At 36.6% G+C, this 12714-nt stretch overlaps 1 protein-coding gene across 1 annotated transcript in view; it reads right to left on the bottom strand.

Annotated features, from left to right (window-relative positions):
• COL19A1 (collagen type XIX alpha 1 chain) overlaps window positions 1–12714 on the bottom strand; it is a 321531-nt gene that overhangs the window by 33080 nt on the left and 275737 nt on the right. The window contains exons 36-41 of the mRNA XM_073905265.1: window positions 9373–9426; window positions 7827–7880; window positions 5562–5606; window positions 3495–3545; window positions 3358–3402; window positions 2828–2854 (exon numbers count right to left, since the gene is read on the bottom strand). Of these exons, the coding sequence (XP_073761366.1) occupies window positions 2828–2854; window positions 3358–3402; window positions 3495–3545; window positions 5562–5606; window positions 7827–7880; window positions 9373–9426 (276 nt within the window). The remainder of the gene's footprint in view (window positions 1–2827; window positions 2855–3357; window positions 3403–3494; window positions 3546–5561; window positions 5607–7826; window positions 7881–9372; window positions 9427–12714) is intronic.

The following is a 12714-nucleotide window of genomic DNA, read 5'->3' as shown; positions in this document are numbered from 1 at the left end:
ATCCCTCTAGTCAGCGATAACTCCAATTTCAATAAAAGTTAGAAGGAAAGATGGGTTTTAATGAAGTTTGCCAATTTGTGAGGTACCCAGGGCTGCTAGATGACCAGAGAATAAGACTAAGCTCCTTTGGAGCAGAGGAAGATGAAGGTCTGATAGCAAAATTTACCATCCTGCAGTGTTCTCTGCAGTTGGCCATGAATTGTGAATGCTTCAGGGGATGGCTCCAGAAGCGGCATCTCCAAGGATTCTAAAAGTCATTGCTCAAGCTCATGGGTCACTGGCAGAAGATAAGTAAGCATTTCCATTAAAAAAATCTTACACATATTCTAGTGTATGGTCCCAGGCCAGCTGGAACCTGTAGGCTCTCAAGAAATATATTTAGAAAAGTTAGGGTGAAGGAAGCTGCTAATTTTGAGCAGGTAAACATTAAGGTTTTTAAATCAGGAGAGATAAAGGAGGTAGGTGTCTGATACCTCCTTGTCAATGAATTGATGTTAACTGCAAATATTTTCTTAAGACACTGGATGCTTTCAACATAATCAAATGGAAAAGGGAGCTTTTGTTCTCTGTAAATATATTTTTTTTGCATGCATAATTCTAATCCGCTTGAAAATATTACCAAGTCTCCAACTTCCATTATTATTTATGATATTGTCCTTATTACAGAGCACTTAATGAACAAACAGATGACTTGATATTTTTCATGCCTTAGAAATCTTTTTAAATGTCCACTAATATATAAACCTACCAATCAGACAAAAAAAAAAAAAAAGATGTTCAGATTCTATTCTACATAAAGCACTGTAAAAGAGGTCCTGGATTGTTGACAAAGGAAATGAACTCTTTAATTCTCTTTGTTTACATACTCGACAATCCCTAGGACCGAGGAAGGTGGTCACCCATCAATCAATATTTATTTGAAAGTAGTTAATAATTAAATATTTAATTGAAGCCTCTTATAAATTAAATATCAAAGGAATTAAATGGAGCACCTCAGAAGATAAATTCAATTAAGGGTAATTTTTGTCTACAAACGTTTACTGAGAAGATTACAAACAGTGGTGCAGACCCAGCGTCATGGGAAATGAAGGATGCCGAAGAGTAAATCTCTCCCCAACTTCCCCCCATCCCTGCCGCCTCCTCAAATTGGCTTTTCCATTTTCTGCTCTGTGACCAATTATTCTATCATTCCTGGCTTATTTCTCTGGTAGGAAGTAGTATTTCTCTGTACTGGGCAACTGGTATGAAATGAAGGGAGTTGCATGGTCGTGCTGACATAGGCCCCAAAGAATAATTTCAAAGGTTTATGCAGGATAAACCTGAGGGTTTACACAGTATTTAACTTCATTATTCCAGATTTCTGCTTTTGTACTTCACCCACTTAAAGCACATCTCTAAAAGCAAGGAATATCCTTTAATCAGTTTTTATTCTTTATCCTTTGTTCTAGCTAAGGAATTTGAAGCCTAATTTCTTCAAAGTCTACTCAAATGTGTCTGCTACCCATTTTCCAATCAGAGTGAATTACGATTTATCCTTTATTAGAATACTTTAAAAAATGTTATCACCTTGATATGCAGTTATTAATGAAAAACTTGAAAGGATGGTCCAAAAAAGTCAGTGAGAAGTCTAGGGGCCTCTACATGATTCAGAGGGGCTGTGAATCAGTAGGAGAGGGAAAGACCAGGAGGAAATTTTTATCAACAAGATGAAAGAAAATTAAAATTAGAATGAAGGATATGATTGGTGAAAGCATAAAAAATGTTACAGATAAAAGGGGGGCAACATGAATAAGAAAACAAAGAACAAAGGAAACTTCTAAGTTACATAACTGGGGTTCAGAAAATGGTACTAACTAGTTGAAATAATGCTTTCAGGGGAAAAATTGGCTCTTACTATATACCGACCAATAACAAAAAATATGCGCTTTAATGCATGTCCTTTGAAAATATAGTTAGATGTGAAAAGATCACTTTTTATGGCTTCTTCTTTTGCTCTTTTAAAATTTATTCATCTAGTTTTACCAAAATCTACTGTAATGAAAGGGCCTTAATTTTTTTTCACATGACAATGGAAAATGATTTGAAACTTTAGTTCAGTTTCAGGTATATCTGAGTTTCAAGCATACTATATAAATCAAGGTGAAAAGGTTAATACAAGTGAAACATGAACATATGCTTGACAAGGACATGACAGGAAGAATTGCCAAGGAATAAAAGGAATCTAATGAATTTGGCAGAAGCTGCAGAGTGACATTCCGTGCTTGAGAACAATTGTCCCTCTCTGGGGGGCTGCAGGACATGATCTCTTTCCATGCTCAGTGCTAACCTCCTGATACATTACACCTAATAAGCAGGTTGTTGATAGCAGACCACATTTCTTACTGAATAACTGCCTAAGACAGCCAAAGCAAAAAACAGTCCCTTCCCTTTTTTGGGGTAGGGAGAGACTGGAGACATATTAAGGAATTTCTTTCCAGTAAGTATTTCTCTTCCACAATGTACTTAACACTGAGTTGACCATCAAAATAGTGCTATCAGAAGAAAGTGTTCCGTTTATCAGGAACTTCATATGTGTCTTCTTCTATCACAGGGCGATTTTGAAAATACACTAATAAGAGAGACAAAGGCCAATGGCAGTGACAGCAAGACCAGTGCATCTTAAAGATGAACACATCGCTGATATTTCTTTGGTGGCTTGGCTCCTGCCTCCAATGTTAGTTAATTGATGAACAGCTAAGAAAATAGGCCATCTTTGCCTGATGCTCTTCTTTCAAACTTCAATAAAGATTTATTTTCTAAATGACGCAAAGCATGGGAATATACATACCATTGGGCCAGGGTCTCCTTTAGGGCCCTGCAGGAAAAACATGGGAAGTCATTTTTAAAACAATGAGGGAAGCAAAATTATAGAATCTAAAGCATTTTTAATTCAATTTGCTTTAAGACACATACAAAATATTTGCAAGTTTTATTTTGCTACAGTTGGGATTTGAAGAATTAGATGACGAAACATAACTTGATGGAATCCCATGACAGTGACTACTTGGACATTGATTTAGTTCTTAGATTTACAATGCAGAAATGGATACCACCATGCAGAACGCTATTTTTAATTGGCTGGGTACTTTTTTCCATTTTATTATAGTTTGCTATTATATTATATTATATTATATTATATTTATTATATTATATTGTATTATATATTATATTAAATAAATTTACATTTGTTTCCTATTGCATAAGATCTTAGTTATATTTGTATCATGTATTTTTTCAGTGAACTTAGGAGTTATTTATTTATTTATTTATTGTGGCTGTTCTGCTGAAGAATGCTTGGTAATAAAAAACTGTACTCACAGGGGGGCCAGGGGGCCCTGGAAAACTGGGAACATTCACACCTCCCTTCAAAAAAAAAAAAAGAAAGAAAAAGGTGAGAAGCATTTATAGCAACCCCTCACTGGAAAATAATTTCACATAATTACAAAAGTAAATACCTGGATTTTATATAAACTGCTCATTCCATTTCCTTCATTGAACTGTACACCCTTCAGAAAGAGAGGAGATAGAGAATTACTCTTTTTTAAGTTAATAGTCTCTCTACTTTTTATCCTTTTACCAAATGATATTTCTCCTACTTTATTTTAGAATGTGAGTTTGATACTACAAGTAAAATAAAACAATGTTTCCATTTTGGGCTTTTCAAAAGCAAATGTAGGGGGAAAAATGACCAGGAGTTTGAGCTACACCTGGAGCCCAGACAGACTTTCAGAAGAGGTGTGATTAATGTTCGGGTTTTACAGATGAGACACTAATGCATTCAGAGGAAAATACTATTTGCTTATTAAAATTCAGTTTCTAAATTGCCAATTTATGGTAACTGTTTACAGCCCGCTGACCTGCAGGCTATAAAACGGTAGCGCCGATGAAGATGTGAATAGGGAGCAATTTGGCTACTGAAAAGTAATTTTTCCTACAGTCCCTTCATACTAAATAGAAGATTAAAGTAAATAGGGAAAATGATGTTACTCACAACCCTGTGTGGATGTTTCTACACAAACATATTCTTTAGAACAACAGGGAATAAAACTTCCTAATAAAACTGGCCTGTGAATGGAAAGTCCCAGAGTAACTAACACTTAAAGAGAACTAATTAGACAGTCTAAAGAATCATACATTTTGGCATTCAGGAAAAATTTGCAGATACAAATTTTAGCTGGGATCTTTTATCCTTCTTTTAAGAAGTTCCCATAGAATCAATAATCTGCATTTTTTCTTTTTTTTTGTGATTTCCACACTTCAGTTGCAAAACTGAAGAAGCCATCATTTCACTGTTTTTGGGTGATGGTGGCCAATGGTGCTCAGTGAACGGGATTTGCATACATCTTCAAAACACTAGTGATGGGAGGAAAAATGCTCCATTCATTTATTCCTTTATTCTTTCACTCTCTCATGTGGCAACTGGTGAATGTCTACTATATTTTAGTGTGCTGAGTCCTAGAGAGATGAAGAATATTCTTGTCTGAGTTTTCTAGAGGAGGTTTCCCATAAAGAGACACTATGTGATCTACTTTGAAGAATGAATACTTTTGAAGAATGCAGGGGGAAGAGGAAGATTTTCTAACCCTGTGTAAAATATAAGTCCCTTTTGTGAACTCATGCTATGGGTTGCTTGTTGTGTCCACTGGAGAGGGAGTACATTTTAGGATTTGAGCCCCAAATGCTTTCTGCCCTGTTTCTTTGTCAAGGGGACAGGCAAGTAAACAAAATGAAGAACAGGTTTAGGGAAACAGAGTGCAACTCTCTTTGTTTATGTGTGTAAAATGTGCAACTGCATGCAGTCTAATTATATATCTTTGCTGCCTTCAGAAAGCCACAGACTAATTCTGCTCTTTCTCAGGTGAGTTTGGTTTCTTTAAGTATTCCTACGAAGCAGGTTGGAAAAGAACATTTGGCCTGGACCAAAGCTCTGCTGTGATTTGAGCGTGGCCCCACACGAGGGCAGGCTTGCTACAGAGAGAGGTACCTCTCCTCTCCACAGCCTCCCTGACAAAGTGCACATCTGTCTCAGTCGCAAGCATTAAAACACTGATGGCTCGTGTACATTTTATTCACTAGGTGCTATGTAAATAGAATTTCTCCGCATCTCAGACATCATGGATGGTAATGAACACATATAGCCTAACACCAAATTCTGTACCAACTCACATTGCCGGAAGGAGCTCTTTTTTAAAGCCCCTGTTTTTTCTGTGAATGAGGCTCACTGCGGTTACATGGCTTTCCCAGGGTCCCCCAGGCAGGACATGGAGAGTCGGGGCACCCACTCGGGTCTCCTGAGCCCAGAGGAGGGAGGCCCATAATTGCAAATCTGAGCACTGCATATTGGGGCTGCACTAAAGGGGAAAAATTAGGTCTCCTCCAAAGCTGCGTTGGCTATCATTTGTAGGTATCCATAAAAATCAGACAACTTTTGTCCTGGAAACATCTAAAGGTTGTCTGACCTCTGAGTTATAGAAGTCTCAAACAGATATATGAATTTAAGTTTTAAAACTGAAGTAACTCACAGGTGGTCCAGGTGGTCCAGGTCTCCCAGGGGGTCCCTCACTGCCCTGCACGAGATATAGAGACCAAAAGTCAATGGTTTGCACATTTCAACACCCAGTTTATGAACTAGATTGTGCTTGCTCAGACAGCTGTATTCTAAAATCAATATGATTTTGTTTCAGCCTTGCAGAGTCTTATTCAGCTTGGCTTTCCCTTTCACCTGGGAAAATATGTTCCTAGACCACAGGAAAGGTAAATGCCTTTTCCATACCCATTCGGATTCCCACTGGGTGAGACGTCCCCAGGGACTAAGCTTAGTTTTAGATGGAGCCAGACAATCTGGCTGATCCTATTCTGGAACTCAAGTGCAGCCGAGGAAACTCTGCCCACATGGGGGTGCAAAGTGGCATTCTTGCAAGCAGGGGTGAGCTCCGGGACTGGGCTTTCTGGGTCAGCCCCTCACTTTTAGCTTCAACCCCCCACCTTCCTCTTTGGGGAACCAGAGGGCCATCCACATAATTTGACCAAAATAGAAAAAATCACACCCTGTCTTGTGTCTGCAGAAGGAGAAATTTTTTCACTCCCTAAGGTTTTATTAGACTTTGCAACCAAGTCAGGTACATCCCGTTGAACAGAAGTGACTGTGGTACAACACTGTTTAAGGGAAATGTTCTATATAGTTTAAACAGCCTCAGACATTCTGCTTGCAGGAGAAGCAGCCTGAAAATGGAATTGTGAAAAATGAATTCAAGTTGAAACTTGAAAAATGGATTTCACTTTTATTTTTATAAAACATACAATGCTTATCGATCCATACTAAGCAAAGCTATTATAGTCCCTTTGGTGCCTTTAACCAGTGTTTCCTGGAACTGTGCTTTTCTTTTAGGATAATAGCCTCATAAAATCTTTAAGTCCCTTAATGTCAGGGGAATGGCAAGAAATGGTTAATTAAAAAAGAATCCAGAGACAGTAAGATTCCAACTTACAAGGCCCCCAAATTTTGAGGGATTTATATCCATTTCCATGAATTTGATGAAGGATTTCATTCCAGTCTCCCCGTATTTTTTCCCCAGTAACAGAAGGAAGTATCATAAAAACTATTTGTATCTTTATCAACGAAAATAAACTGTAAAGTTTTTATTGCAGTGTATCTGCCTGAGAATGAGTGACAACAAATATATTGTATCTTTTTCCGAACTGCTTTGATGGTGGCTATCTCTCTAAGACATGTCATATTCTGTTGATTGCTGGCAGTGTCATTCAGAGAATTATGTCATAGTTCTCATGAACTATGAGAGGACAGCAAACAAGGAAAAACATGTGTCTATTGAAGAGACTCTCTTTTTCCTGGCACAATTAAAAGTCATATTTTCATCCTCGATTGTGCCCCAAAGCTCATCTCAGTTTGGAATTCCCATTAACTTCAAAAGGCAAATTTCTGACTAAATAATTTCCATAGAGAACAGAGAAAAAAGGCTAGTGGAGTTGGGCAAGCTTCTTGGGGATACTCTCAGAAAAAAATGTGCAGAGACCATCTAAAATAAACACACGGCTCCTTTCAATTTTTTTTTTTTTTTGGAATTCCTTTGCTTATTGATGCCATTATGTCCCATTTTGGTCATTTTAGGGTAGAAGCTACTTGAGTTGCTTATGCGGATTCTTGATTCTTACTTCCCGAATCTGAATACCTAGTCTTACTCTGCTTATCGGCTGAGCTCACACCGTGGGACCAATTTAGACCTAAACTGGGTAAACCTATGAAGCCCCGGGGTCTTCCTGCCTGAAATTCCTCTATTGCTGGTCTTCCCTTCAGACCATAGCAACACATTTGTCCAATCAACTGGACTCCTGAGGGAAGAAGTATCCTAATTCCTTAGTGAATTTCCCCTATGATCCTTAAAAGACAGAACTTCCAGATTTTCTCAGCAAGCTGTCTGAAGTCTTGGCACCTGTGGCTGGAACTCCCTGATACAAACCATCTTATCCATACCTCAGACAGGAAGCTTCCTCCACTCCATCTTTCCACAGAACTAGATGTCCAAGACCTTGAATCTAGCTTGGACTTTTGCTATATGACATCGGTGTTGTATTCATCCTTTTCCCTAGGAAACTGTATGCAGACCAATTTTTGTACCTCTGTCTTTCCAAGCCCCCTACGAGAATAGCTATTCCCTGACATTATTCCTACTTTTAGGCTTTGCTTGATTTTATGGATCTGGTAAGTGTCTCACCTTGCCATCCCCCAAACCCCAATTCAGAGAGTAAGTGAGGCATTTCCTCTGTACCTTGTCACCCTTTGCTCCCACAGGACCAGGATGTCCAGTTCTTCCCAACAAGCCCTGTAAAACACGAAACTAAGTGTGTCACAAAAAACAAACAAACAACAACAACAAAAAACAACTAAATGGCCAAAGGCATTGGAAGTTGGTTGCTAAAACCGATACATTTTGAAGGTCATTTGATCCTAATTAAATCAGTCCTGCAAGCTTATTTTTCTTCAGGCTGATATAGCAGCTGTATCCTGCTGATAAGCCCTTGCAAGGGTAAAATTTGTATTTGTGGCCGCTTTTTCACCTTGGCCAACCACATTTAATGACCTTAATTGGAACCTTTTGATACATTTAAGAATTTAGCCTTGCTGTTTAAATGGCAATTTACATAACATTATGCCTTCCTAAATGAGCTATAATTTTGGTAGCGATCAACATTTTAAATACTTCAAGACGCGGCAGAATTAACAATGTGCATATTAAGTTATGCTATCTGCATTTTACCAATGGAAAATAAAATTTAATTTTAATTCTTCTTTGAGAATGGAGTTAGCTATAATTTCCATGGTTCCTTTCACAACTCTTCTCTTCACTTTTAATTTTAATGTACAATTTAAAGCCAGGTTTGTTCTACATAGCTGTGGTGAAAGCATAAAAGATAAAATTTTAATTATGGTGAATCCATGCTTTAAAACACAAAGGAACATGATCACATACCTACTTGTGAGCTAAAATACCATTTGCATAGGAACTCATGGGAATTGCTGGAGAAGATGAGACTTGAGTAGGGTTGCTAGATTTAGCAAATCAAAATATGATATTTGGGACAAACTTATACTAAAACCATTTGTTTATATGAAATGCAAATTTAACTGCATGTCCTGTAATTTAACTGGCCACCCTAGACTTGACAGCCCCACGTTAGTGACTGCTTGGGTTTAGCAGCTAAGAAAGAAAAAGAGATTATTTTAGGAAAACAGTATAACCAAAGACACAAAGACCACAAAGTTGTGTTTGAGGGACAGTGAAAAATAAAAAGTGCTAATTAAAGTAGAGGGTATTTTAATGGATAAATAGGAATAAAAATAAATCGAATATGATAATCCTTAACTCATTTTTCCCCTTTAAAAATATTTTTCTTATTTTATCCTTACCCCATTTTCCCCCTTAAAAATATTTAGTCTATTCTTAGTTTATATTCTAAGTTTAGCTTAAGAATGTAAGGGTGTAACCATCTGAATATCTCTTCCAAAGGTTAATGCTAAAAGAGTGTAACTAAAAAATAGAATGCTCCTTTACATCTAACTTCTATTCAAAGGGACTAGCCTAATCACAGACTGCTTTCTGGTCTGGCAGAATCTTGATGACAAGTCTCCATGCCCCAGGGCAGCCTTAATGTTAGTACTAAATGAAAATCTGAGCTATAGGACGCTACTTTTCTAGGCAACAGTTGGATAATCTAGAAAGGCCCAGAGAATGAAAGGCAATGCGGAATTTAGTTCACCCTGCATCACCCCAGCAGATATGAAGCGTTAGTGGTACAGCTTTAGCAAATACTCACAGGGGGTCCAGTGGGACCCGGGGCACCCGGAAGGCCTGGAATTCCTTGAAGACCCTAGAAGAAACAGTTGCTCCCATTAGCCTGTCACATGGTTAGAAACAAGGCATGTTAGTTGATCAAATATTTTGACTACTGAAATTAAACATCTATGTTGGCTGGAAAACATGATATATATAATATACAAATGCCCATTTTCAAAGAGTAAGGATGATGAGCTAAAATGCCATGATATGGAATCTGCAACAAACATAATTTAATGTGTCTGGTGATTCATGGAGCATTTCTGAGCTTCCAGAGCCACCCCATCAACAATAGCATCACTGAGACTCTGGCTTTGCTAAAGCACGGACATACAAATTTCAAACTGGCAGAACGCCATCAAAGAAATCCATGATTACACTAATGCTTCAGCTAGTGGGAAAATGGAATATGTTTTATGATATAATGTTTAGTTTAGCTGAACAGTTCATTATAAGAAGAAATTTGGCTCATCAGTGAATTTAAATTTAGAACCCTTTAATGGCTTAAGCGTAAAAGTGAATGAATACCCCCTCCCCTTTCTTCTTGGATTTGTAGAATAATGCTAATTATACTGGATAAGGTTTAAGATACTTGAATATATGAATATGATATAGTTACAGAGAGTAATGTTTAAAATTATTAAAAATTTTCAATGCACTTCATAAAAGATGAGAATGATAGAGGTTCAAAGTACCTCATCTGGAAACTTTGGTGTCAGATGTGTTTCAGAATTCTGAATTTTCTGATTTTTTTAATAAAAATAACACAGTGCTCACACTAGATATTACATAACACTCCCAGTGGTGTTGGGGCAGCACCCTCTAATAAACATACAAATATTTCTGTAGCAAAACATGATATTCTTATCAAGTGGGTTAAATAGACTGGCTCCATATGATTTCAGGTCACATTCTGCTGCCAAAAGAATTTCCTGCAAATTTGGGAAAAATTTCCAGGGTTTTCAGAGGCTTCTGAGCTTTGGAATTATAGATGAGGGGTGTGGATCATAATATTACTATTACCAACAGTCCTCCCTTAGCAGTACAAATAGGGATAACTTTTACCTTTTTAGTGCTTTTGTGTATTTCTCAAATTTTCTATAATAAACTCAGATGATTTCTATAATTAGAAATATATACTTTTAAATACTCTTTTGTTATTTCAGATAACCACATGAGGTGTCAAGGTCTAGATTGAATGATTCCACTCTTTCAGGTTTTAATTTTCTTTATTGAGTAATGTTTTATATTACTAAACTATTAATTGTTATAACAAAGTTCCTTTGCCTTTTACTGTGATTAAATAGGCATTTTTAGACACGTTATAAATATTAGGTGGACTGACCATGGTAAAAATACTACATATTTATTTATGAGAATTCTATAGAACCAAGGTTCTCTCGAATCAAGGTTCTTTGCATCAATGTGATCAAGGACCAAGCTCTGCCATACCTGTCCATCTAATGCCAAATGGGATCATATGTTACTTCAGGTTTTTTCATGTGACATGATGTGAAGAAACACTGAAAAGAATCTCCTCAAATGTGATGAAATTCCTCATGAAATAAGAGTTTTGGGTAAAATCTTATGTATGCTTGTGTTGAAGAATGTGGACATGCTCTTTCTTCAAGATGATATCATCCTCACTGGCAATGCCGTGTGTGTGTGTGTCCATGTCCATGTGCATGCATATACAGACATGTGTGGATGGCACACACTGACATGTTGAATTGTCTCTTTTTACTCCCCAACCCTTAACTTAAATTATGGGTTGGTACATTGAAAGGAAACAAATTTCCTTTGGAAATGGCACCTCTAAATGTCTGGAGATTATAAATGTCATACCACAAATTGTTTTATCTCAAAATACCCACATTTCCATAAAATTCTCTCTATATGTACATGTATAAGATATGGGTGTACATATGTATTCTTTTTCTCTCTCTCTTTTTTTTTTTTTTTTTGCTACTTTTAGTCTCATTCCTGAATCAGCCTAGAGATGTTGAGTGAGTCTTTAGGTAGTTTAATTTATAAGCTTGGGACTCATTAACCTTTGATGACCACATTAAACTTTAAAATAAACCTTAGTCTATAAATAAAAAAAAATCATTCTCAGCAGTCTTTCTCTGAACAAGCTGAAATTTTGTAGTAAGGGTAAAAGTTACTATGGATGCATAAAGGGCAATAAGATAATTTTAGGAGACAAAATGGTCATTAAAGAAGACAAATACATATTACAGAGTAGGACAGTCAATTTAGCATATAGTGCCAAACTAAAATACAAAATAGAATTTATTGCATAGATACTCAAGGATCATTAGAGCTAAGTTCTTTCTCTGAACTGATATTTTGATTTTGCAAGTCCTAGCTCAGTTGCTACCAAGAATATTTATTTTTCCATTGCTATAATTTATGGTTGACAATATTTTTCATGGCCTATTTATCAATTATTATCCTGAAATATTGTAGGAAAATTTGCATTCCAAGCAAGAATTCACTCTATGAGAGGTGAGAGTGTTCTATTAGTGTCTTATAAGTTCCTACTTTGATTTGTGAAACACCTGCAAAAAATATAGAGGATAATTTCATTTTTCTCGGAGCAATGAACAAATAGTCAGCTCCTCTGTCTAAGTTCCCAAACAGACTAAAATGAAGACATAATAATTAGAAGTCCTCAAAGAGATAAGGTGTCCCTCAGTATCTTTTGTAGAATAGATATTTGAGATTTTGTGTGACTAGATATTATATGCGTATTAAAATAGGATAGTTTACTGGCCATTTGGAAATGCACGTGTCCTTGGTCAAAGTTTCATTCACCTAAACAAATCAATAAATTATAATTTCACGTAGTATCTGAGTCCAAGTAGATACTATTCATTGAGTCTATCCAAGTAGATGATATTCATTACTCCCTATCTGTTTGAGAGGAAAAGCCTGCATCACCCTATCCCCTCCAAAAGGCCCAACTGATTTAGTATGGTATTTCAGGCTTATTCATATTATTCATGTGATGTGAAGAAACAAATGAAAAGAATCTCCTTCTGAAATTGCTACATATAATAATTAATATAATAATAATAATTCCCCATATAATAAGATTCTTGTGCAAAATTTTGTGTATTCTCCATTAAAGAATCCAAAAGGTATACAGTAGTTTGCCTTTCCATGGTTTCAGTTACCTGTGGTCACTGTTTGGAAACACATGAACCTCCTTCTGACTTATTTCCAGAAGGTCAGTAGCAGCCTAACACCATGTCAAAATGCCTACGTCATTCACCTTACTTCACCACATCATATAGGCATTTTATCATTTCACATCATC

Source organism: Callorhinus ursinus, unplaced genomic scaffold (genome assembly GCF_003265705.2).
Source record: "Callorhinus ursinus isolate GAN/ISIS: 27379988/994484 unplaced genomic scaffold, GSC_fseal_2.0 scaffold22, whole genome shotgun sequence".
NCBI lineage: Eukaryota > Metazoa > Chordata > Mammalia > Carnivora > Otariidae > Callorhinus > Callorhinus ursinus.
Note: the sequence above shows the minus strand (reverse complement) of the source record. Positions and strands in the feature narration are given on the sequence as shown.